This window comes from Aotus nancymaae, unplaced genomic scaffold (assembly GCF_030222135.1).
Source record: "Aotus nancymaae isolate 86718 unplaced genomic scaffold, 86718_ANA_hifiasm-v0.15.2.pri h1tg000021l, whole genome shotgun sequence".
In the NCBI taxonomy this organism is placed as follows: domain Eukaryota; kingdom Metazoa; phylum Chordata; class Mammalia; order Primates; family Aotidae; genus Aotus; species Aotus nancymaae.
In genome coordinates, this window is record NW_026988433.1 from 19198190 (window position 1) to 19224856 (window position 26667).

The 26667-nt window shown below is 49.7% G+C and overlaps 1 protein-coding gene across 1 annotated transcript in view; it reads left to right on the forward strand.

Moving 5' to 3' along the window:
* Window positions 1–26667, forward strand: part of RBM19 (RNA binding motif protein 19) — a 141106-nt gene that overhangs the window by 10410 nt on the left and 104029 nt on the right. The window contains exons 8-17 of the mRNA XM_012469014.2: window positions 2290–2368; window positions 4677–4748; window positions 5731–5934; window positions 7309–7439; window positions 8303–8424; window positions 8854–8950; window positions 11953–12063; window positions 14141–14341; window positions 16731–16860; window positions 26406–26575. Of these exons, the coding sequence (XP_012324437.2) occupies window positions 2290–2368; window positions 4677–4748; window positions 5731–5934; window positions 7309–7439; window positions 8303–8424; window positions 8854–8950; window positions 11953–12063; window positions 14141–14341; window positions 16731–16860; window positions 26406–26575 (1317 nt within the window). The remainder of the gene's footprint in view (window positions 1–2289; window positions 2369–4676; window positions 4749–5730; window positions 5935–7308; window positions 7440–8302; window positions 8425–8853; window positions 8951–11952; window positions 12064–14140; window positions 14342–16730; window positions 16861–26405; window positions 26576–26667) is intronic.

A 26667-nucleotide genomic window follows, 5' to 3' on the forward strand; every position in this document is an offset into this window, starting at 1 on the left:
AATAAATAAAACTTTATTTACGAAAACAGGCAGTGAGCCAGATTTGGTCTGTGGACTATATAGTTTGCTGTCTCTGGGTCTATAACAGCGGTGAACACAGTTTTAATTTTTGCTCCTCATGAAAGTAATAGAAGTTCTATATAGAAAATTCAAAACCATGTAGCTAAATGAAAAGAATATTTAAAAAACTGCCCAAAAGTAGGATGACTACTAAATTATCATCTACACTGAATTGAGAGTGAGAGGGGTGCCACCCCAGTGGGGTGCCAGGCTGTGGGTGGAATTACCGCAGGTCTAAGGACTACACATACAGTCACCACCCATCCCAGGCAAACGGGCTGCCCTGGCCAGTGCACCTGTATGCCACCCAGCGACATCCGCTGATACATTTTAGGTGTATCTTCTTAGACGGTTTTTGTTTTGTTTTTCTTTGGTTTTTGTTTTCAATTTTTTTGTGAGACGGGGTCTCGCTCTGTTGCCCAGGCTGTAGTACAGTAGTGCCCTCATAGCTCACTGCAGCGTCTTCTTAGACGTTTTTGTCTTTGTATGTCTAAGAAGCAGTTCTTTACTGGTAGCTCTTTGGAAACTCTTTTCCCCCTCATCATGATATGTCGTAGACCTCTTTGAATGTTGAATATACTCTGCTACAGCAGCATTTTTTATGCTCATGCTCTTCCTTACTCAGGGTAAACTTCCCTAGGCCTACTCACTCCCCTAAATTTGGACATGGGAGTTACATCCAGTTTTTTGCTGTTATAATAATGCAGTTCCTTGCAATTAGGGGTGAGCAGACTTCGTCTGTAAAGGCCAGATGGTAAATATTTTAGGCTTTATAAGCCATATAATCTCTGTCACACATTCGTTGGGTTTTTTTTGTTTTGTTTTGTGTTTTCATAAATAACCTTTTAAATAAAAACCATTTTTAGCTTGCAAGCCATACAAAAGCAGACCATGGTGGTATCTGACCTGTGGGCCATAGTTTGCTGATCTTTGCTCCAGTAGATATTCTGTGTGGGCACATGCATGTATAATTCTAAGGCATTAGCACAGAACATCAGTGTCCTCTGGGAGCATCACTAATTTATACTCCCTCTAGCAGAGTCTACAAGTGCCCATTTCCCTGAACCCTGGGTCTTATTAATGTTTTATCAATGTGATAGGTCAAGTTGGCATCTCATGTTAGTTTATATTTTAAATTACTTGTAAGACGGATCATCCTCTCACATTTGTAGATCACATATATCTTTTTTTTTTCTTTTGAGACAGAGTTTCGCTCTTATGTTGGCCAGGCTACTCTCGAACTCCTGACCTCAGGCGATCTACCCGCCTCGGCTTCCCATAGTGCTGGGATTACAGGCATGAGCCACCACGCCTGGCCAGCATATCTTGTCTTTTAGGTGGCTCGCGCCTGTCATCTCAGCACTTTGGGAGGCCAAGACGGGCAGATCGCAAGGTCAGGAGATTGAGACCATCCTGGCTAACATGGCGAAACCCTATCTCTACTAAAAATACAGAAAAAGTAGCGGGGCATGGTGGCACATGCCTGTAGTCTCAGCTACTCAGGAGGCTGAGGCAGGAGAATTGCTTGAACCCGGGAGGCGGAGGTTGCAGTGAGCTGAGATCGTGCCACTGCACTCCAGCCTGAGCGACAGAGCAAGACTTCTTTCCCCCTACCCCCCCAAAAAAAGTGCCCAATCATGTCTTTTGCTCTTTTTTCTCTTGAAGTCTTTATCTGTTCTGTTACTCTATATGTTTATAAATTTCTGAAATATAACTTATCAAACTTCAAAGTAGCAAGCTTTTAGGTTTTATTAAACTCACTGAGTTGTCTTGTAATTTTGTCAGAATTTTTTCAGTATCAACCATTCAGAAAATCACATTTTAATTAATAAGACAAAAACCACTAGGTGGCTACTTGCAAAACTAATACACAAAAACCAAATACCCAAGCTTCATGAGAAGTGAAAAAGGCCAGATGTAATCCCAAGTATATAAAATTATCTAGAGGGGAAACCGTGTCTTAAAATGCTGATAGTGACATTGCTATTTTGCTGCTGATAGAGACATTGCTATTTTATATTTATATTACTTTCATTTCTTCAGTTTTTTTTCAAATTTTTTTCCAAGGTAGTTTTAATGATGGAGAAGAGACATGTCTAAGGAAAGAGAAAAACTAAAGAATGAAACACTTTGTGATCTTGATTCAGAAATTTGCCCCATGTCTTTTCATTGGGTTGTACTTTTATTATTTGGTTGGTAAAAGGAAAAAACCTTTTCTTCTTGTTACAGAAAAATGTTATGGAATTCCTGGCACCCCTGAAACCAGTGGCCGTTCGAATTGTGAGAAACGCTCATGGGAATAAAACAGGTACGAACTGGGATGTTTCCAGGCGGTAAAGGGGGCAGACAGTGAAGCTGGAAGGTTGGGGTACTTGAATAAGGGAGAAGTTTGAAGGGCACCTGTTTCCCTTCCTATTTGTGGTCCTCAGTTCCGTGGATGTGGTCAGGTCAAGGCTGCATCTCTTGCCGCAGCCTGGTGTATAGGGGCGGAGGTTTCACCCGTGTTTCTCATCTTTCCCCTCCTCATCTTAGCCTTCACCTATCCCAGTGGGCTCACTTACTGCACTGAAACAAAGGCCAGCAGGTCCTGGGGTTTGCTGGGCAAAGTCCACAGGCAGCTCTGCTGGTGGGCAGGGCTCTGATCTGCTGAGTATGTGTGGTGGTGCCCTGTGCCACCCTCCCTGCAGGTTTGCACTCCAGGCAACCAGGCACCTCCCTTGGCTTCAGAGCCCTGGGTTTTGACTTCCCCGAGGTGAGCAGCGTGGCCAGTAGGCAAAGTGTCTGAGCTTGGCAAAGTGGGCACAAGCTCGGGAAGGTGGGCACCTACCCATGCCTACTCCTGCTTGCTGGCGAGCTCCGAGACTGCAGGAGATGCAGCAGCAGATGTGCTGCTTCTCAGAGAAGCACACTGAGGCCCCCTGGCTGCGGGGAGGCCGGAAGCCGTTGGCTGTGTACTCTGCCTTTGGCAAGAAGACACTGGCCTGGGCAGAGCAGTTGAGAGCTACCTCGGCTGAGATCTGGGGAAGCAGGTGTGCTTGAGGGGTGGTCTCATCACTGTCCTGTTTCTGCATTTCTTCCCCAACTCTCTCTTACCACAAAAGCTTCACTTACCTGGCCGATCCATTCAGCCGACCATCTCTCTCCTTGCAGACTGATTACAGGGCAGGGTGAGGTCAGGGTAAAGGGCCCTGTCCAGGTATCTCAGGTAGGAGCCCTATGACCTTGGACAAGGGACTTAGCCTCAGTTTCTTTTTCTCTGCAGTTACGTAAATCTGTCTTGCCAAGTTGCATGAATGGCCACGTGTACAGCATTTAGAGCAGTGCTAAGCCCCTGTTGCGCACTTCAATGAAAGCTGCTATTAATATTCATGCTGCTGGTGGCGGTGGTGGTATTACCCTTGCTTTTATGACACTTCAGGGACCAGAGGGAACAAGAAGCATATCTGAGTTGTCAGAGCCGAGAGAAAACCATATTGGAGGCCCCGGAGTTGGAGAGAGCTGGCATCCAAGCATGAAATGTTGAAAAGCAGTAGAATGTCCCCTGCAGGAGAGCTGGGGAGGAGGCAGGCCAGGCCCCTTAAGCTTAGGAGCCTCATTAAAGATTGTGTGAGTCTCAGCTACTCAAGAGGCTAAAGTGGGAGGATTACTTGAGCCTAGGAGTTCAAGTCCAGCCTGGACAACATAGCAAGACCCAATCTCAAAAAGAAAAAAAGACTGTGGGCTTCAGTCTGGTTGCAGGGGCCCCCAGGAGCTTAGAGCGGGATGGGTGGGGGAGCAGTAATCAGATTTAGGATGGTCCCTGGCTGGTGAAGAATGGGTCCTGAAGCTGGGCATTTGCCATCCTTTAAGGGAGGATCATTGGTTAGAGGGCCCAGGGTGTGGCCATGGAGAGGAGGAGGTAGAAGGATGAAAGATATTTATGGGGATGGATGAGGTGCCTGAATATAGGAAAGGAGGGCACAGAGGAGTCACAGAAAGAGTCTAAACAGCCTTGTGATGAAAGGCGGAAAATCCCAGGGCTTTGGACCAAGTACTAGACATTGCCAACTAGTAGCTGTGTGCCCCTGGGAGTATTTCTTTACTGCTCCAGAAAAGCAGGGGAACGGTCCTCACCTTGTTGCCTCACAGCGTTGAGACCCAATGAGGTCAGGAAGCGGAGCCTCTCGTGCTAGAGGAAAGACTCCCCATTCACTTATTTTTGTGCAAGTCAAGGCCTCAGGCACCCAGGAGCAGAGTGGGCGTGGAGATGGTGCTTCCAGTGCCTAGACGGGGCCTCATGCTGCAGCCATGGGCCCTTCTCCAGAGAATGGCATGGAACAGGTGCCAGTCGGGTGGGGTGAGGCTTGGAGGGAGACAGAAAGGCCCCCTGTTCTCCGACTCCTGGCGTTCAGCGTCTTCATCCACAACACCGGGCTGGGGTCTGGATGCTCCCTGCAAAGGGAAATTTGACTGTGAGTGGGAGAGAGAGAGGGAGATCCTTCATATTTTGGAGATTTGGCCAAGATAGAGGTTTCTCCTTCACTTTCTGCTCCTAGCACAGTATCGTGTTCCTATGGGGACCCCCGCAAGTGTCTGTGAGACCTTCAGATTTTAGCTCTGTCATTGTCCTCTGTCAGGGTACATCTTTGTGGATTTCAGCAACGAAGAGGAAGTGAAGAAAGCTCTGAAATGCAACCGGGAGTACATGGGTAAGGAAGCCCTGGCCACGTGCCAGCTCTGTGTTACAGGGTCCATCTTCATTCCTTCCTTTCCTTTCCATGTTCTTCTTGAGTACTGACTCTCAGCAGGCACTGTTCTAGACACTGGGGACACGGCAGGGAGCAAATATACCCAGATCCCTGCCCCTCTGGAGCTGACAGAGTAAACTGACTTAGCAGGGAGAGACAGGTGATTAAATGTGTGATTTATACTACAGGAAAACACCGAGCAGGCACAGGTCCTGGGGAAGGCGGGGATTGGGGGAGGCTTGGCTGTCTACTTCGGCCTCACTGAGGGGCGACATTGGAACACAACTCTGCAGCTGAGGAAGCAGGCTCTGGCTCTACGGGCAGGACGTTCAGTAGAGGGAACAGCACGCGCAAATTCCCTAGATTTGGGAGGTCTTCTGAACAATACCCAGGGATACAATCTTTGACCAATCCCTGGCCAAGACAAGTGATTTGAATCCAGCTATCACCCCCAGTGAAGGCATGCGTTGTGTTACAGAAGATGGGGAGCCTTGGGAATCTTGTTAGCAAGTCAAGAGGTGGGTGTTTATTGAGCAGCTAATAGTGCCTGTGCAGGATACAGTGACAATAGCGCCCTAATCAGGCACAGGGGCTGTGTGTGCAAACAAATCATCAGCAGGTAGGTACCCAGGGCTGGGCTGCCACCTAAGACCCTTCCCAAGGCAGAACAGCAAGCAGTGCCAGAGCATACACTCCAGAGTTTAGAGAATGCATTGCTGTGGTTTGGGATAACCGAGGCAGGCTCCCTCCAGGGCTGAAGCGGAACTGGCAGGATGAGTGAGATGTGGGTTCAGGCCTGGTGTTGGCTTATGCCCAGGTGATAGGGCAGGTGTTGGGCGCTGTCGTCTGCCACCTTGATCGTGTTGTCTGGAAGGCAGCAGAGAAGAGTTTGGAGTCACCGGCAAGGAGTCTCACCTGGAGCCCTGACTCCTCCTCATTGCAGGTGGGCGCTACATTGAGGTGTTCAGGGAAAAGAACGTCCCCACCACCAAGGGTCCGCCAAAGAATAGCGCCAAATCCTGGCAAGGTCGGATGCTCGGGGAGAACGAAGAGGAGGAGGACCTGGCCGAGTCCGGAAGGCTCTTTGTACGGAACCTGCCCTACACCAGTACCGAGGAGGACCTGGAGAAGCTCTTCTCCAAATATGGTAGGGGCGTGGCCTCGGAACTGTGGGTACCCAATGGCTATGAGAGCTGGGCTCAGACTCTGACCTCCTGGGTTTGGGTCTCAGTGTGCACACAACACCACATCTCTTGCCTCAGTTTTCTCATCTGTAAAATGGGACCAACTACCCCTGACCTTCTGTGAGAGTTCAATGACATGATGAATGCAGGCATTTGCAGGGCAGGAACTAAAAGGTATTAATAGCATCACTGGCATCTTTTGCTGTCTGAACTCTGTAACTTCTCCAAATTCAGAATTGAAGCAATTTGGATGGCTCTTTTGAGATAGTGCCTTGCTGTCCAAACTCTTGCCACTCAGTATTGGAATTGAGAAACTGTACGGGTTATGCCTGACGAATATACCTACATGGTGCCCCTCCATAGCTCAACCCTTAATTATGTAAAGTCTTATCCAAGCTGAGCACCAGATAGATTTGATAGTGTCGTGGTTAGTGGTGGTGTTGCTGTTATTTGTCAGGCCATGGGATTGAAGGCCCGTAGTCCAGCTTGGCCACGACAGGCTGTGTGTGTTTGTAGAGTTAGCATTGTTGAAGGGCAGAAAGGGAGGGCTCAGGATGAGGGGAGGTCTTGACATCTTTGAGATCCCCGTAGCGTCTCCCTGTGTCTATGCAGAGGCCAGCTGTAGGTTGCGGGATCAGAGATGTAGGTTGAACACCTGATGTGGACCCTGTTGTCAGGGCAAGGATGCCCTGAGTGAGGCCCGCCATCAGGAAGAGGAGCTGACCTCCTAGCCTGGGGCCTGTCCCCAGTGGAACCGTCTGTTCCATTCACCATTCTGCTCACCAAATCCTTCCACACAAGCTGGTGTCCTGGCTTACACCGCATGGCTGGGCTGAGTGGGAGAAGCATTCATCGATAACACTGCAAATGTCCATTTGGGAAGAAAAGACCCAGAGGGGGGATGTGTCTTTTGCTAAGACCTTCTGAACGCAGAGTGGAAACCAATGCGGAAAGCGTGTGCTTTAATCGGAGCATGATGTTAATGTCATCACGGAAGACACTTCTTTGGCACTAACTGTAGCAGGCACCATTTCGTGCACTATGCATGCATTAACACATTTAACCCGTGTAGCTGCCCATAAGCTAGGTACTGTTGTGCCGTTTTACAGATGAAAAGACTGAGGCATGGGGAGGCTCATTTGCCCAAGGCAGGCTGCACATGTGGTAGGTGGTGGTGCTGAGCTCCAGCCCAGGTATTGTTGCTCTTAGGATAGACACACGGAGGGGACTGGAAATGACACCTGTGACCTGTGAGGTTGGCGCACAGCTGGTGCTCACCACATTCTTCCCTGGGGCCGTGTCCCCAGCCCACCAGAGACCAATATTTCTGTCCTCAGGTCCCCTGTCTGAGCTCCACTACCCCATCGACAGCCTGACCAAGAAACCCAAGGGTTTTGCATTTGTCACCTTCATGTTCCCTGAGCACGCTGTGAAGGCCTACTCAGAGGTGGACGGGCAGGTATTCCAGGTGAGGCCCCTCCTGGGCTGGCCGGGAGGCTGCAGGGCTCACGTGGTAGGGAAAGGCTGTGTGTGTGTGTGTGTGTGTGTGTGTGTGTGTGTGTGTGTGTCTGTGTATGTAGACACTAGCGTCCCCTTTGTGAGCCTAAGAAGACGTGCAGTGGCATGCTAAGTCACCGCCTCACACAAGCCACTAGAAGGTCAGAAGTCACATGAGGGTGGGGTCTGATCTGTTCTTGTCACTGATTTGTGGCACCTACACCTGTGTCTGGCACAGAGCAGGCACTGAAAAAATATTCCTTGAATGGATGAATTTGCTCTTCATCTCTATAGATACCACCTTGGAAGAGGAGTAAGAAGAAAGGAATTTTTTGATAGGGGCATATTAAAATGGCCGCAGTGGAATATAAGAAACTTCTCTTTTCTCAGTGTTACCAAGTAATATACTTAGCATCCATCCCTAAGCCTCAGACTACCTCACCATCACCCTTTTCCTTTTCTCATTCATTCATCCATTCATTCATGATTTCTTGACCTTCCTGTGGTCATCAGGCCAGACCTGGCCGTGTCATCATGGAGCTCACATTCTCACTCACCTGTGCAGGGACAGGAGGCGATGCAGGCTTGCGGGGCAGGGATAGGGCTGCAGGTGCAGGTTATAAACTGATCAAAGATTCATGTGTGTAGCTGTGTCAGATGGCCCCCTCACAATGTGGGGTGCCTGTCGGGTGGGAAGAGAGTTGCCTCGTTCTACCTGACCTCCCACCCTCTGGTCAGGGTTTTAGTGCTGACCAGCTTACTCATGGCAGACGCCAACATCCTCTGGCAGGAAGCAGGGCTGCTGTTTACTCCCTTCCTGTCATCCCCATCCAGGGCAGAATGCTCCATGTGTTACCGTCTACCATCAAGAAGGAAACCAGTGAAGATGCCAGCGCTCTGGGATCTTCGTCCTACAAGAAGAAGAAGGAGGCCCAGGACAAAGCCAACAGCACCAGGTCCTCAGTGCCCCTGAAGCCACCGAGCCCCAACTCAATCCTCTGCCACCTTCACCTTGCCCTTTCTAAGCCTCCTGGGTCTTCTGACTCCTGATGGGTTTGGTCATACCTTACCGATCTTCAGTGTTCTCATCTGTAAAATGGGAGAATAACAGTAGTGCCTTACTTTTGTGGTGCTGTAAGGTTTAAGTGAGTGAATGTATGTGAAGTGCTTAGTTCCTGACACAGATGAAGCGCTGGACTAATGTTAGGGGTGGTCCCTGCCATCATCCCTCTCTTCTTCAGGCCCTGTATACGTAGCCCATGGTAGGGAAATCGGGGGGACATAGACAGGCCTAGGAGCCCATTTCTTAACAGGTTTTGTGTTTGAGAGCGCATTCCCCTCATTTAGCTGTGGTCTGATCTCCTCGTTCTGCCTCTGCCTCTTAGCTCTCACAACTGGAACACGTTATTCATGGGGCCAAATGCCGTGGCCGATGCCATCGCACAGAAGTACAGTGCCACCAAGAGTCAAGTTTTTGACCACGTGAGTAAAGGCTGACCAATCCTCTCTGGGATCCGGGCCACTGCAGGGGAGAAAGAGCAGGAGGCACGTCATGTTGCTGTCGGCTGTGAGGCAGGGGTCCCTGGGGCTCTCCTCTTGGGCCTTCCCAGAGACCTCTGGAATGGAAGGTGCTCTCCAGCCCTGCCTTTGGAAACACCCCCAGCCGGGCTCCAGCTCTGGCTTCTCATACTGTTGTATGGAGCCACCCCAGAGAATGTGATTGACAGTGGTGTCAATGAGTGACATTCCTGAGCCCCCCACTGTGCCACAAGCATTAGTGTGTGATACTCCTCACAGTGGCCCTGTGAAGTAGGGGTTCTTGTTCTTATATCCCCATTGTCCAGATGAATAAACCGAGGCCAGGGACACGGTAACCTGTCCAAGGTCACAGACTTGCAAAGAGGTGGAGGTGGGAGGACACCAGGTCTGGCCAACTCTGGTGCCTTGGCTCTGAGCCACGTCTCACGATTTTCACCACCCAGGTCTCTGAAGCCCGGGCAAGGGTCATGGGTTCCGTTCCTCCTCCTCTCTCAAGTCTAGCTTATTCCTTCAGACTTCTCCAGCCATCCAGCTCCTCCACATCACATAGCTTTAAAAATCCGTGTGATGTTTCAATAGACATATAGATTGTGATATGCTTACCACAGGCCAGAAAATCACCATTTCCATCATCTCACACTTGCCCTTCTGTGTGTGTGGCAGAAACACCTAAAATCCACTACAGAAGATTTTGCTAAAAGCAGAAATCTCCAATGTTACCTCTGGTGCTAATGTTGTACACTGCTATTAGATCTCTAGACTTACGCGGCTGATGTATCTGCTCTTCTGTATTCCTTTTACTCCGTATCCTGTATGTGCTTTGTACCTTCTACAAAAGGATAAAAGGATACTTTTTAAAAGGTATATTCAAGTAGATATATAGATATACATACATATATATTTGTTGTTATTGTTGTTTTTGGAGACAGAGTTGCTCTGTCACCCAGGCTGGAGTACAGTGACATGACCATAGCTTACTACAGCCTCCCAAATTCTTGGCTCAAGCAGTCCTCCTACCTCACCCTCCTAAGTGGCTAGGACCACAGATGTATGCCGTCATGCCTAATTTATTTTTATTTTTGCAGGGATGGGGGTCTCACTTCTAGGCTCAAGTGATCATCTCACTTTAGCCTCCCAAAGTGTTGGGATTATAGGCAGGATTCATATAAAGCATATTTTATATATATAAAATACAAAGGATACTTTGTCTAAGGTACTTTGCATAAAGCCTGAAAATACCCTGTTCTTTGTATATTTTGTATCTTCATACCCTCTTTTAAAATGGATGCATCTGGGCCAGGTGCCATGGCTCACACCTGTAATCCCAGCACTTTGGAAGGCTGAGGCAGGCAGAACACTTGAGGTCAGGAGTTCGAGACCACCTTGGCCAACATGGAGAAACCCCATCTCTACTAAAAATACAAAAATTAGCCTGGTGTGGTAGCACATGCCTGTAATCCCAGCTACTCAGGAGGCTGAGGCAGGAAAATTGCTTGAACCCAGGAGGCGGAGGTTCCCATGAACCTAGATCACACCACCACATTCCAGTGAGACTCTGTCTAAAAAAAAGAAAAAACATGCACCTGGAGTTAGAGGCAGCTGAGTTCTTCCCAGGCAAACCTGGGAGTGGTTTTCATCAAATTAACAAAGGACATTGGTGGATTTGGCTCATAAGCTCCTTGCCCATTGCTGCCCACCCCTTCTCCCCAGGCACTAAAGGTCAGTGCTGTCCATTAGGGAATACGAGCCACATGTGTAGCTGGAAATGGTCTAGTGGCCACATGTTTAAAAGGCTAAATGAAACAGGCAAAATTAATATTAATAATATATTTCATTTAACTTGGTATATCTGAAATATTATTTCACCATATATATAATGTTTAAAAAAAGTTACAAGCTATTTTAGTCTTTTTTTTCCTCACAGAATTTCGTGTGTGTTTTACACCGAGAGTGCTTTAGATGTGTCGCGTTGCATTTCAAATACTGAATGGCTCTGAGGGACTTGTGACACTGTGTTGGACAGCACAGCTCTAGACCCAGGCCAGCTGGGGGACTGTACCCGCTTCAGATCCCACGAGTGCTCTGAGTTCTGGGAACACAGCAATCCCCCAAACGAGCGGTGAGGGTCTTGTGGTGCCTTCTGGTGAGGGAACAGACACTGACACATTAGCAGAGGTACAGTGCGGCAGGCCTGGTGATGGCAGAGAACCGAAAAGCCAAGGGAGGGATAGGCTGTCACTGTGAGGGTGTGCTGGTCAGCAAGTGATGTTTAAGCCGAAACTGAATAGAGCAAGGGAGTGTGGGGTAAGAACCGTGGAGGCCAAAGTCAGCAACTGCCGGAGCCCTGGGGCGGGATGAGCTCGGCGTGGGAGTGCCAGCAAAGACCCATATGATGAGGGGAGGGGGAGTGCAGGAAAGGAAACCCTGGGGTCCCAGATCTACTCTGAGAGATCTGGGAAGCCAGAGCCATTGGGGGGCTAGACGCAGTGACTCACACCTGTAATCTTGGCACTTTGGGAAGCTGAGGCAGGTGGATTGCTTAAGCCCAGGAGTTCAAGACCAGCCTGGGCAATATGGTGAAACCCCATCTCTACAAAAAATATAAAAATGAGCTGAGTGTGGTGGCACATCCTGTGGTCCCAGCTACTCAGGATGCTGAAGTGTGAAGATTGCTCGAGTCTGGGAGATTGAGGCTACAGTGATCCGTGATCACACCATTGCACTCCAGCCTGGAGGACATATGCGACAGAGTGAGACTCTGTCTTTAAAAAAAAAAAAAAAAAAAAAGCACAGAGCCGTTGGGGCATCTGATCGATGTAGGAAGGTGAGCGGCATCCTTGGATCCATTTCTAACCCTGCCGCCTCCTCAGGCTGTTGGGAAAGGGGAGGGCCAACATGTCACCTGCCAGACAGCCAACTGGAGCTCTTCCTTTCCTCTCCCACAGGAGACCAAGGGCAGCGTGGCCGTACGCGTGGCTTTGGGGGAGACTCAGCTTGTCCAGGAAGTGCGGCGCTTCCTCATAGACAACGGTGTCAGCCTGGATTCCTTCAGCCAGGTAGGTGCTCTCCCCGGCGCCAGCCAGAGGCCACTAGAGAGCCAGAAATGGCCTTTCCAGGGAGATGCAGGTGGATTCAAGGATCTGGCCTTCTAAGGACTATTACTAATTTCTAAATTGTCTATAAAGAAAGGAAGAAATGTTACATGGGCTCAGACAAGTGGCCTATCTGACCCTGATTCTGTCTCTCCAGAGCCATGTACAGGAGGTCTGCCTCTAACCCCACAGTTCCTCTGCACAGGTCAGGACCCCCAACATCTCACTGCCATACCCAGTGTCTTCCCAGAGCATCTGTGGTCTGTTGTTGGGGGACTTTGACCCTTCTTGAACCTAGCAGAGAAGAGTCCAGCACCTCCGGGTACCTGTTCTCCACCAAGTAGCAGGTCTTAGGTTTATGGATGACGGAAGCTTAGAGGGCCCCTCACACCATGAGCCCACATGACATCCACTCCTTCATTTTACAGTCTGGTATACCGATACTCAGAGAGCGGGGAGGTAACTTACAAGGTCAAACAGTCTATACGTGGGAGGAGCCTGCACAAAAACTCGGGGATTTTACTCCCAAAACAGCTCTTTCAACAGCCTTCCCAGGACTTAAGTTTCTACCTGAAGATGGATGAGGAGGATGGGTGGATGGATAGATGGTGGATGAATATTGATGGTGGGTGGGTGGGTGTGTGGATAGATGGATGGATGGATGGATAAAATAAATATACTAATAGCTAACTATACTAATAGTCTTTATTAAGACTTACCAAAACACTCTTCTAAGTTGGCATGTTTAAGTAGCTCACTTTATTCACATGACAACCCTGTGAAAGCAGCTCTACTGTGCTTCCACGCTGCAGAAGGAGCCACAGTCACAGAGGGGTGAAGTCACTTCACACCTCGTCGTGGTGGAGCTGAATTTGGACACGGGCCTTCTGGCCCCAGAGTCTGTCTCTGTCTGTAACACTGCGGCCTGAGTTGCACCTAAGAAGCCCACTGGTGCCCAGCTTTTTCCCACCTCAGATGGTTTCACTCCCCTCACCTCAGGCAGTCCTCATAGCAACCCCGTATGGCCTCTATAAGATGGTGTCACTGTTAGCCCGTTCTGCAGATGAGGAAACAAGCCTACAGAAACAAAGTAATTGACCCAAGGCCTCAGGTTAAATTAGCAGCTGAGCTAAGACTTATTCCCAGATAGGCCATATGCGTAGACTTTTCCATTATATTTTCTTGGCTCTTTTATCTGCCTCCAACATTATTTTTTAATAAAATTATTGCTAGCGTTTTCAGAGTGCTCATATTACATGTACTTTTACTAACCCATTTAATGAAACCTTTTCCTGGAGCTATCCTGTGAAACTGATGCTACGTCCTTGCTGTCACTGTGGGAGCTGAGGCACAGTTAAGTGCATTTCCTGAGGCTGGATAGCTAGTCTCTTAGTTTGGATTCTCCCAGAAGTAGAGTCTGAGACAAGGATTCAAGGGCAAACAATTTTGGGGGACAGTGCAGAAAACCTTGGTGAGAATGGGATGCGGGGAAGGGAAGGAGACTGGGGTGCAGAGTGTGCTGCTGTAGTGCGCCGCCCTGTGGGTGCCTGGAGCTCTGCCTGGGGGGAACCTGCAGAGCTCACACCTCCGTCTCAGCCCACCCAAGGACAAGGGGTGCAGCAACTCCTGAGAGCCACGGGCTGCTCCCAGAGCCATTAACTCTGGGCACGTCCTGCTGGCTGCACGTGGTAGCAGGTGGGCAGCCTATAGTTACTGGGAAAGAAGCCTTGGTACTGAGATGCAGACCTCAGCCATTGGAAGCCTAGGAAGGTGTAGCCCGGCTCAGAAGTGGAGGGGCGGGATTTGATCCAGGAGATCCAGCTTCAGAGCCCCAGGCCTTACCCACTCTGCAGAGCTGTCTCTCAGCCTTGCAGCAAGCGTCATGCCAGAGAGGGTGGTTCCTCCTGGGTCCGCCTCCTAAGTGTCTGGTTGCTGAGGTTCCAAATGGAGAGCCTCGTCTGGAGCCCCCCACGATCACTACTGGTGTCAGCTGAGGACCCTCCGTCCCGTGGTCTCATGTGTGTGTATTTCCTCTCTGCAGGCTGCAGCAGAACGAAGCAAGACCGTGATTCTGGTGAAGAACCTCCCGGCAGGCACCCTGGCGGCTGAGCTGCAGGAGACCTTCGGCCGTTTTGGCAGCCTGGGCCGCGTGCTGCTGCCAGAGGGTGGAATCACCGCCATCGTAGAGTTCCTGGAGCCCCTGGAGGCCCGCAAGGCCTTCAGGCATCTGGCCTATTCCAAGGTAGGGCTGCTGGAGACCTGGAGTTGATCTGGAGAAGGCCCAAAGAGGGCTGCTTTAAGGGAGAGGGTGCAGTGGGCTACGGATTCACAGATGTGGCACGCGGGAGCTCACCCTAAACCCCCCATCTCTATCATGGGTGAATGTCATCCCTACCACCTGAAAACCCATCCGGATGGGCAGAATGGGAGAGGGAAGTTCTAAACCATCCTCCAGAAAGCATGCCTTGGTTCCTTGCCTGACTCTAGCTTTTCTTTGGCTTTCTTTACTCATGCTAATTTGGATTAAGATTTTAATTTTAATTCTTTTTAATTCTTTATTTTTAAATGTATTTTATTTATTTATAAGACAGAGTTTCTCTCTGTCACCCAGACTACAGTGCAGTGGCGCCATCTTGGTTCACTGCAGCCTCAAACTCCGGGGCTCAAGCAATCCTCCCACCTCAGCCTCCTGTGTAGCTGAGACTACAGGCGTGCACCACCACGCCAGGCTAATTTTTTGATTTTTTGTAGAGACCGAGGTCTCCCTTTGTTGCCCAAGAATGAGCATTCTTGAATGCTTTAACTATCTTAAAGCTACAGTGAGGTGAATGAAAGTCAATTCTGTAGGTGGGGCTGTCTCCTGGTTCTTGGTTTTGAAAAAAAATCCAACAGTCGTGTATTAGTTTGCTGGTTGCGGCTGTCATAACAAATTTTCACAAGCTAGTTGGCTTGAAACAACAGAAATATGTCGTCCCACAGTTCTGGAGGTGACAGTGTGAAATCAAGTGTCACCAGGGCTATGCTTCCTCTGGAGTCTGATCTGTGTCTCTTCCAGCTGCTGCTCCAGGCATCCCTTGACTCATGGCTGCGTCACTCCAGTTTCTCCCTTCATCCTCACGTGGCTTTCCCTCTTCTCTCACTTTTCCTTTCTATTTCTCTTTTAAGGACACTTGCCGTTGGATTTAGGGCGTGCCTGGATAATGCAAGATGATCTCATCTCAAAATCTTTCACTTAATGAAATTTGCAAAGATCCTTTTTCCAAATAAGGTCGCATTCACCAAGGGTTCTAGGGATTCAAGACAGACATACCTTTGCAGGGCCACTATAAATATTTCTGTTCATAAGGCACTTTAGCACTTTGCAGACCTTGGTCTCCCCAGCAGTTCTTAGAGATAGGTATTCATGTCCCCATTTTGCTGGTGAGGAAATGATTTCTCATTCTCTGCCACTCCAACCCCATAATAGTCCTTAGCTTGGGATTCTGGCCACTAAGCTCTCAGGAAGTCAGTCGGTGCCTGACCCATAAGAAAAGTTATCTAGGGGGGGCCCCATGAATGAGCTGTGGGCGTCCTTGGGAATGTGACACCATCCTTTTTCCCTTATGCTGTGGGAGGATGTGCCCATCACCAGAGTCTCTTTGTGTGAGCCACAGTTCGAGAGCAGTGGCTCGGTGAGGCCTCCTGTTTGCGGCAGTGTCTATTTCACCAACAAGAAGACTGCCATCTTCATTTTGCACAAATGGAAACTGATGCCCAGAGAGGCGCCCTGACCCAAGGACACACAGCTAAGTAGTAATGCGGCACACTGTTGGCACTCCAGTCTGTTTCCCTCTCAAGCATGTATTTTTTTTTTCTGAAACATAACTAATTTGCAAGGCTTTCACGTAGTATGAAATTTGAAAAGATTCAAAAAGGGCATTTATTGACAAGTCTCGCTCCCACCCCTGTCCTGCAGCCCCCTAGTGGCCGCCTGATGAGGCAGGTGTCAGTGTCTTGTTAATCACCCCCCACCTCACTTTTCTTTTTTTAAGAGGACACATGAAAAAAAGGGTTTCCCTGGAGTGCAGTGGCAGACTCCTAGCTCACTGGAGCCTTAAACTCCTGGGCTCAAGGGATCCTCCCACCTCAGCTCCCAAGTAGCTAGGACTTCAGGTGTGTGTCACCACCATGCCCGGCTAGCCTTTAAAAAAAATACCATCTCCATGCACACACACACGTATACATGCATTGCCCGTGGATATACACACATAGAGAGAAAGTATGTCCTCTTAATGGGCATTTTACACTTCCTCCTGGAGAGCTACACTTTACCAATGATATAGTCTCTCCTCACCCCACTCCCTGTTTCCTACTCTGATTGTGAAAAACACAAAAGTGGCCTTGGAACTGCCATACATCTGGTGGCAACAGAGACAAGCCTCTCTCCTGCACCCTGAGATGCAGCATGGGGGCCAAGTATTGTCCTCGGAGTAGACAGCAGTAGGTCTTGGGGCTGGCCTCCTTCTGGCTCCATTCTTGGGTGAGTTGCCCATCCCCTGTGACCCTTGGGCTATGATCTGCGTGGGACTGAGTCCCTCCCTAGCAGTGTGTTGTAATGAGGACTCACAGGGCCATCACTCTTGTCTCTGCAGTTCCACCATGTCCCTCTGTATCTGGAGTGGGCTCCGGTCGGCGTCTTCTCCAGCGCAGCCCCACAGAAGAAAGAACCCCAAGACGCACCTCCGGAACCCACGGAAAAGGACCAAGCAGAGCCAGAAACAGGTAAGAGCTGAGTCTGAGACCAGGATGCCTTGGGATAACAGGCAAGGGAAACGAGGAGGGCGAGGGGGAGTGGAAAGTTTCTTTTCGAGCCTCTGGTTTAAAGTTCTTTGTTCATGCTGGAGACCAGTGGGGCTCAGACTCTCAAATTTGGTGAGCATCTCCTTGAAAAAACAGTGTCAAAATTATGGATACAGCATGCTTTTAGTTTGTCAAATAAAGCTTATCTGGGAAAAAAAAAACTATAATCTATTAACAGGGATTCAAAGCAGAGCAAGTGTAAACAACCTTCCTGTTTCAAAGAGGGACCAGATTGGCTCATGGGGGAGGGTGGCTGGTATGGGAGATTCCTGTTCTCATGTCTTTGGAGTGGCAGTACCCTCTGATGTTTGTGACTGCAAAGGCAGGAAAGGAAGGGGACGCTGTGGCCCCTGGGGGCCAGAGAAGGCGCCCCCACCCCTTAGCTAATGCTTCCTAGCTGGGGAAATGGGTATCATTGGCCTTTGGGACTGGGCAATACTTTCTTGTCAGGAATGCTTTGCAAATCACAAGACATAAATACATCTCTGACCTGTGCCTCTGAGTGTCATGGGTGCCCCCAGTCCTTGTGGCAACCTGGAACACCCCACGCATTCCTAGATGGCCACAGTGGGCGGTGTAGCCACCCCCCCATCAATGACCTCATAGTCTGAGGACCATGACCACATTTTAGAAGCCAAGACCTTTAGACTCGTTTTGAACAGGATCATGGAAGTCATTCTATTCAGATGTCAAGATTTTCCTTGTAAGTTATAACCCATACACACCCACAACACAGCAACCAGCTGTTTATTAAAATAAGAATGTTTCAAAAAAAAAAACAGGTAGTAAGTCCTCAGCTACTCTCTCCTTTGTTCTCATAAATATATATTTTTAAAGAACATTTACAGTTAAAAAAAAATAGTTGGGGAGCAACATTGAGACAGCGTCTCTGTTGCCCAGGCTGGAATGCATGATCTAGGCTCACTGCAACCTCCGCCCCCCGGGTTCAAACGATTCTCCTGCCTTAGCTTCCTGAATAGCTGTGATTATAGGCACCTGCCACCACACCTGGCTAATTTTTTTTTGTATTTTCAGTAGAGACAGGGTTTCACCATATTGGCCAGGCTGGTCTCGAATTCCTGGCCTCAAGTGATCTGCCCATCTCAACCTCCCAAAGTGCTGGGATTACAGGCATGAGCCACTGCACCCAGGCTGAGATTTTAATGAAGTAGACTTTGCTGTACCTAACCCCTCTGCCTTGTCCAAATTTCTCATTTCCTTGTTTCATTGTGGATCTTCAGGACTGGCCCAGCCAGCACCAGGCATTCAGGAAGTGCCGGTCTGGAGGCCTGTTTCAGTCAGGAAGCAAAATCCTTCAGTCCCTTTGTGATTTGAGGACCCAGAAGCATCCCCTGTCATGGTTAATGACATGATGATTGGTGTAAACCTTGCAAAAGGTTAACTGTCTCCCCCAAATCACAACTGCCTTGGTTTTTCGTTCAGTTACTACCCTTGAACCTAAGTAATGTTTTTTGGCCCAAAGCACATCCTCCTTTGAAACTTAGAGATCAGCCAGGACTGAGCAGCTCTGAAAACAAATCTGGCGGAGGCCTCTTCCTGCCACCTTGGGTGGCAGCAGGAGGCAGGCTGGGGACACGTGGTGTTTCCCAAGGTGACCGCTCCCACCAGGCTCTTCATTTCCTTGTGTCCTGGGGATTCTCCCTCTCTGCTGTCTTTTTGTTAACACTCGTAACAATTTCTATTTATTCTGTTTATTTGTTACTTGTATTTGTTCGCTATCTATCTCAGCCAGACTTTGAGTTGTGAAGGCAGGGAGTGGGGCTATCTCCTTCACTGCCGGGTACCTGGCACGCCCGAAGGCCCAGGCGTAGGGAAGCTCGGTCCACAGGCTTCAAGGGAGTGACGGAGCGCACCAGAATCGGCCTTTCTGTCCCTTGGAAAGGTGGGGCCGGGTCATACTTGTCTTTGTGTCCCTAGCCTCTGGCACATAGTAGAAGCTTAGTTAGGGTTAAACATTTGGTTTTGGTGGTTAGCGCAGCCTCAGAACACAGTGGTGACAGTAGTACCATCAATCAGAATCATAGTGGCGGCTCTCATTTGTCCCCATCCCATAAATGGCCCTTTGTATATTTCAAATGCTCATCACTTCCTGGAAATTGTGTCATGAATCGGTTCCTTTCCCTGGTGTTGCTTTCTCTGGCTGCCCCTGTAATGACCACTCCACACCCCAAGAGCCCATTCACCTTACTCACAGCAGTATGCCCGCACCCAGGAACGTGCCCCAGTGGCTGGCAGTGATCAGGAAGTGCATGTGAGCCAACCCAAGGGCAGAAGCAGCAGTTACACCATGCCAGGCATGATTCTAAGCCCTTGGCGTCCTCATCATGTGAGGCCTAGAGCCCCAGGGGAAATGGCCCTGAGACTTCTAGTAAGCAGCCACTCTAGTTCTCACCTCCTTCTGTGACTGGGCAAGCCACCTGCCTCTCCCAGGCTCAGTTTCCATATCTGTAAAATGGGTGTGATATCCACCTGGTCCCCTGAGGGTATAGTGGGATGTCGCATGCACATCATCAGTTCTGCTGCTGCTGTTGGTAACTGAGCAATATAAGTCACAGTACACTTTGAGAGGCCAAGGCAGGAGGATCACTTAAGTCCAAAAGTTCAAGACTAGCCTGGACAACATGGCAAAACCCCATTTCTACAAAAAGTACAAAAATTAGCTGGGCGTATTGCTACACACCTTGTAGTCATAGCTACTCAGGAGGCTGAGGTGAGAGGATCCCTTGAGCCCGGGAGATCGAGGCTGCAGTGAACCGAGATTACACCACTACACTCCAGCCTGGGTGACAGAGTGAAGCCGTGTCTCAAAAATAAATTAAAATTTAGAAAAATACGTCCCGGGCACGTTAACTCACCATGGGCACCAGCTCTGGCCAGCAGCTGAGCTGGGTGATGAAGATGGATACTGCACAGATGCACAGACTCCCTTACCCGGGAGCTCCTGAGCTGTGGAGGACAGTAGAGCTGTTGGGGACAGGTGAGGTGTCACAAGTAGTAATAGAAATGGACCCTGGGCACAGAAATGTCTGCAGCACAGCACAGGGCACGTCACGGAGGTAGCATGCTGTGGTCTACAGTCAGAGTGTTTTCCCATCCCCTGCCCGCAGGTCCCCCAGCTTCCTGGGTCTATACTGTGGGGTTGAGCGTGTCCCCAACGGCCCCTACCTCCCAGAGGCGCTGCTTTCCAGGGCCTGACCGTGACACACAAGGAGGCCTTAGAGCCCAGCTGCCCTTGGCCCGGGAAGTTGTGTGTGTCTGTGCTAATTCTAAGCCCTGCTGCGTCCCGCGTCATCGTTGAATTCCCGCAGAGCTGATCTCCAGGGCCTCCTCCTGCCCTCTCACTACACGCAGCACTTGCGCAGCCCCTCCTGGCCCGTGCTGTTCTTTTCACCTGCTCCTCCCCTACCCCCGCCCTCTTTGCATTATTCCCGAAGCGTCACCAGATCCCTGACTCCCCTGTTGTATGAGGACAGCCAGGGCTGGGGGAGCTCAGCCAGCCCGCGAAGCCCTGGATTTTCTCAGGCTCCCAAGGAAGAAGAGCAGGAGGGGAGTGGACGTAGCTTTCCTTTTTTTAATTTTACCCTCTTCGTTTCTGTAAAGCACTGCTGTTCTCTGTACCAGTCTCCAGGGAGGGGGACGGCATGTTTTATCTCCCCACAACCAAGACCCTCACCTCCAGATAAAGGGTTCAGAGTGGGGGGAGGTCCTGAAAAGCTGCTTGCAACTGATAACAGTCTTTGCTGTCAGCTCCAGCGCCGAGAGAGCCGGGAAAGGGGAGGAGGCTGCAGTAAATTCTGCGGCCTGATTATAATAAAGCCCCATGTGGCGATGCGTGACTGGATTTGATTGTGCTAACTACAGATGGAAGCACATTTCCCCCTGCCTCTCCCAGCCCCCTCCAGCCCACCTTGCTTTCAGATCCTTCCCTCTGACTCCCCCGCCCCCGGGCCCAGCCCTGATTCCTTTCTCACTTCTTCCCTGTTTTTCTGGTTCCTGGTGATTTTGCTGGCAGACATCCGTTGGAGTTTCACAATGCCTTACTTCTTTCTTTTCCGTCTTTCTTTTGTCTCTCCACTTGGGGCCAGCAGCAGAAGTGCTTTTGAAAATGACCTTTGGCTTCGTGGCCTTGGCTCCTGGAGTCTCCACGCCTCTCTGGACACAGCCTGGCCTCATGACTCGGGGAGCAGAAGCTGGCTGGCAGGGGCGCCAGGCTGTGGACTCGGAGGCCTGGCACTGACTGGCCTTCCTGGGAGCCTGCAGCCAGCAGCTTACCCTGCAGGGAGAAGGGGAGGTAGGGCTGGGGTCTCCCTGCGCTGGGCTGTCTCATCTCTCCACCGTTGTCCCCTGGATTTCTCTGTCATCAAGACCTGCTGGGCAGTGTGGGTAGCAGGGGTGATGTTAAGAAGAAGGAAACTTATTTCCCAGCGTTCACTGCAGGCCCAGGCTCAGGTCTCACAGGCTGCTCTGCATTCATTCTTATCATTGGCCTGCAAGTAGGCACCACAATGGCCAGCTCCTTTTTAGATGGGAAGAAGGAAGCACAGAGAGTTTGCTTGCCTTGCACAAGGTCACACATGTAGAGAGAGCTGGGATATGACCCGAAGCCTTCAACTCCGAGGCCTGTGCTCTTACCTAAGACCCCCACAGCTCTTCTCTATCTCATGATCGCTGTTGCAGGCGCATGCTGCGTGCCCAATGTATTCATCGCCCACAAGTAGATCTGTTCTGAGCCCAGTGCTGGAGATGCAGTGCCAACGGAGTCAGCCTGAGTCCTGTCCCCGAGCTCCCTGTGGAGCTGGGGAACACAGATAGAGGAACAAACCGCTCAGTACGGTGATACCAGAACAGGAAAGGGCTCTGAAAAGAGGAAAGCAGGAGAACGGAACATCGGGTGGCTGGGCCCCGGCTGGAGCCTGCTTGAACTAGAGTGGACAGGACGAACTCCCTGCGGGGAGGCCGAGGATAGGGAGCCAGGCCTGGGAAAGCAACAGACCAGCAGGACGGGCAGAGCCGGCAGGTGCAAAGGCCCTGTGGTAGGGAGGGGCTTGGCAGGCTCGGCCATCAGAAAAGAGGCCAGTGCGTTTGGAATGGAGGTGACAAGAGAGAAGGGAAAAGGGCCAGGGAGGAGGTCAGGGAAGGTGGTGAGCCAGGGACAGGGGCAGAGGGCACAGCAGCAAGGAGGCTATTCAGTCATCCAGGTGAAGTGAGAGGTGATGGAGCCATGGCCTGGCAGATGGAGGAAGTAGTGGACACTTGTGTTTCCAAAGAGCCCAGCAAAATGCAGGTGTTGTATGCGGACTGCTGGCAAAGACAACAGCTCTTCCCCTGTAAAGCACACCAGTCACTGCTCGTGGGCCAGGGAGGCCATACTGAGGGCTGCTGGGCGCTCCAGGTTGTTGCCCATGTAAGACCTGGGAACTCCTGGAATGCCATGCGGGGCACTGGCTGGGCTCCGGGGCTTTCAGGGAGAGAGGAGGAAGGGTCATTATCTTTGCCAGCAGTCTGTATACACCTGCGCTTTACTGGGTTTTGAAACAACCTATACAATACATCCTATATAATATTCTCACATTAATTTGAAATTCATTTATTTAAATAATGTTAAATGTGGATTTTGCATTCTTGTTCATAATTATTACATTATCATATTTTTAAAAATAGGTAATCGAGTTTAGTCACTGTTCTGTTTACCAGTTTTCCTACAAATGAGCATGACTCTGGGGTTTTTGTGGGTGTGTATTTTTGGTATGAGGGGAGAGGTGGTTTTAGTAAGCTTAGTTTTATAGGTAAGGGTGCCAAGACACCAGTGAAGTCACTCGCCACGGCCACGCAGGTAGGGTACAGCAGGGCCGGGACTGGGCCTCCCTTCCTCGTCTTTTCCAGACTTCCTTTTCCAGCAGATTTCTGAAGACTGCGATGCTCTTGAATTGTTAGTTCCTCTAGGATCCAGGGTGAAGTTTCAGGTGGAGGGTGGTTGTTGCTATGAAGGCAAGGTTCGGGGAAAGAATGGACATCTCTGGGGTCAGCCAGAGCCTATGCTATCAGATGAAAGGCAGACCCCTTTGAGCACATCTTTCATTTCAAGCTGGGTGTTCCTCCCAATGTGGAGGGTTAAGACGTGCTGGCTGACTTATGGGAGGTTGAAGATGCCAGGTGAGCCCCCTGCTAGGCCAACTGCACACCCAGACAATAGGTCTTCACCATCCTCAGAGTTCCCTCTTGTTCTTCCTGGGCTGGGACTAAGGGCAGCTGACCTGCCAGGGACGGGATCTGTCCATTCCTGGTCTCAGCTCTGTTACTAAACCCAAACATCACACCTCCCTGGGCAGGTGCCTGGGCAATTAAAAATGCCCTTTGCAGCACACCAGCCACCAATTATGTACCAGGGTAGGAGGGTAGAGTCAACTCCAGCCACACCGAGGGGTACTGGGCTCCCCGGCTTGTTACCCTTGTGAGACTTGGAACTCCTGGAATGCCATGCCGGGCACTGGCTGGGTTCTGGAGCCTTGGGGGAGAAAGAGAGTAGGGCATCTTTGCTGGTGGTCTGGGGCAGACCGGATGCAGGGAGCAGAGCACCGAGGCTTCGATGAGCTCGTGCACTTGGTGACTACTACCTAATTCAAAAGCCACTTGCCATTAAGTTGCCAAGATTTAAGAACCATGGGATTTCCTCTGTAAAGCTGGGTTTCCTGCTTGTCTTAATAGACCTGGATTCTGGCCATGCTAGGTTGACCTCCCTGTCAATTGGCCAGTGGCAGGAAGGGGCTGCTTCTTTAAAGTGGCCATGAGCCCTCATGGTCACCATCATCCCCACTGCGCTTTTCTCTATAATTTTTTTTCTAGTCTTCCATGAACCTGTCTCACCAACCTGAAGGTCCCTGAGATTTAGGGTTCAGATGTGGCAGCCTCCAGAACTCTCCTGGGGCCCCCCGTTTTCTGTGATATGGCTGCCGTGGTCATAAGTGAGACTGGACTTAGGGCATCCAGCCACATGCCTGTCGTTTGGTAGGGGATCTCATCAGTGCTCTTTCCTTCCTCCTTTATTCTCCAAGATATCAAATGCCAGGGAGGGCCAGCGGGGTAGAAATACCACTCCCTGCTGAAGCTTGTGGTTTTCATCTCCATTGACGTTCTGGTCCAGACCTGAAGTCTTAGCTGCTTTGTATAGCTTTCGTTCTCATCATTAGCGATACTTTTTCCTCCAGCTTTGTTTGAAAGTTGGGTTTTGAGTACAAAGGGCCACGCCATGGAGTCTCTCTTGCTGGGTAAATTGTGTTCGTTTCTTGATTAGGGGAGGAGCCTTTGTCTAGACTTCTTTTTGTCCTGGGGCCCGAGTCTCGGTTCTGGGCTTACTCTAGGGACAAAGGCACCAGGTTCAACCAATGTTAAAGAGACAGCATTATCATGGTAGCTGTTTCTGTAAGGGCTTGAAAGAGGTGTTTTGTGATAAAATGGTTGAAGCTTAATAATTAAGACTTGAAAGCATTAGGCTTGCATCAGGAAGGGCAGGACAGACAGAGGCATCTTTGGCGCTTGGTGGTAAGAGTGTGTGGGATGGAGCTGAACCCCAAGAAGCCCCCTTACACCATGCAGAAGTTTGAACTATCCAGGTGAAGGTGTGAGTAGAAATGGGCTGTCTCCATCAGTTCCAGCCTGCCTGCCCATGGGACCTCCAGGTGCTTCAGCCAGGCTGGGGCGCAGGGTTTAAATCTTCAGGGAAGTCACTGGTCATCTGCTTGGAAACATTGAAGGTGAGGGGTGTGAAGGCACAGCCTGAGAACTGCTTCGAAGAATTGCTGAGACAGTTTGACTTCCTGGAGGATATGAGAATAGCTTCGAAGCCTTGTCTTTGGAGGCGGAATTGTCTCCAGATCCTGATCATGTGACTTGGGGAAATTGGGGAGCTTGAAACAAATTGAACATATTTCCTCCTAGGATTTCGCAAAAGATCATGACACTGCCCTATTCCGACTTCCTGAAGCTTCCATCAGCTGAGAGTGAAATCCACATGCTCAGTGCCACTGCAGGGTAGCAGGTCTAGTCTCCCTGCTCCCAACTCCCTAAGCTGCAGACACACACGCGCGCACGCGCGCGCACACACACACACACACACACACCCCCTTGCTAACTCACAACTTCACATCACATTTGCTCTTCCCTCTCCCTAAAATGCTGTTACTTCAGAGTAGGAGCAGTACAAAGTGCTAGCAGTGACAGGTTGAAATGACAACCATCCCTCATGCCACTCTCCAGAAATAAACCAGGAGCACTTTATGCATCTCCTTCGTGTGGGAGTGTGTGGGTGTGTGTGTGTCCATACATGTATGTTTTCTCATAAATACTGTACAAGTCTTGTGTTGTTGTTCTTGTTGTTTGATTTGAGATGGAGTATTGCTCTGTCACCCAGGCTGGAGTGCAGTGGCATTATCTCGGTTCACTGTAACCTCTGCCTCCCAGGTTCAAGTAATTCTCATGCCTCAGCCTCCCAAGTAACTGGGATTATAGGTGCCCACCGCCATGCCTGGCTAATTTTTATATTTTTAGTAGAGACAGGGTTTCACCATATTGGCCAGGCTAGCCTTGAACTTCTGATCTCAAGTAATCCACCCACCTCAGCCTCCCAAAGTGCTGGATTACAGGCGTGAGCCACCACACCTAGCTTAGATCGTGATTTGCATTACACTGAACATTCTCTAAAATTACAGTATACACTTATTTTTAATATCTTAATTTTTCTCTAATTTTTATATGATGAGCTTTGTTGTATGTCATTCAACATTCTTCAGAAACATCATTTTTCATGACTACATATTATTCCAGCCTTTGGTGGTACTCTACCTTACCTGGTCTCTTGTTTGCGAACACAGAGTATTTTCAGTTTTTCCCTGTGATGCATAACTCTGCATTTAATATGTTTAGACAAAACCACACCTTTAGTGCATCCTGAAGTAATGCACATGAGATTTCGATTGCATGTAACATTCTTTAGTTTCAAGGGGTATTTAGACTCTTCCTAAGTTTAGCCCCCATTCTGTAATTTTTGAACAGTTTTAAGTTGCATTTCAGTTTGAATGTTCACTAAATGCTGTGGGTTTTTTTTGAGGAAACATAACATTTTGCTTAGGCTCATGGTTCAACAAAACAGTTCACGTGGTAATTTATTTTGAAGTTCAAATGAGTGCGAGTTGGTCCTGTTTAAGGCCCCATTTAGGAGCTGTGTTTCCTATTTCTTTCTCTTTACAACACAAGCAGGGGGCAGGACATTGTCTCTGTCTCAGGAGTTGCTGAAACGCAGCACAAGTTGGGGATCACAGTGCCCCTTCCTGACACTGCCTGCAGAGGCAGAGCCCCTTTACGTCGTAGGCTCCTTGCACTTGGCCCTGGGGCTTTGGTGGGCTACACGTTATTTCATGGATTTGATGTTTTTGTTTTGATGGGGGTTCTAGTGTCCAATGGTGAAACCCCAGAAGATGAAAATCCAGTGGAGGAGGAAGCGGACAATTCTTCAGCAAAGATGGAGGAGGAGGAGGAGGAGGAAGAAGAGGAGAGCCTCCCAGGGTGTACTCTGTTTATTAAGAATCTCAATTTTGACACAACAGAGGAGAAGCTGAAGGAAGTGAGTGGTTTCTCAGCCCAGGAGGGAGAGGCATGGGATGGGAAACCCCAGTCTACTAATGTGGCCACTGCATTTATTCTGCCTTTAAACGT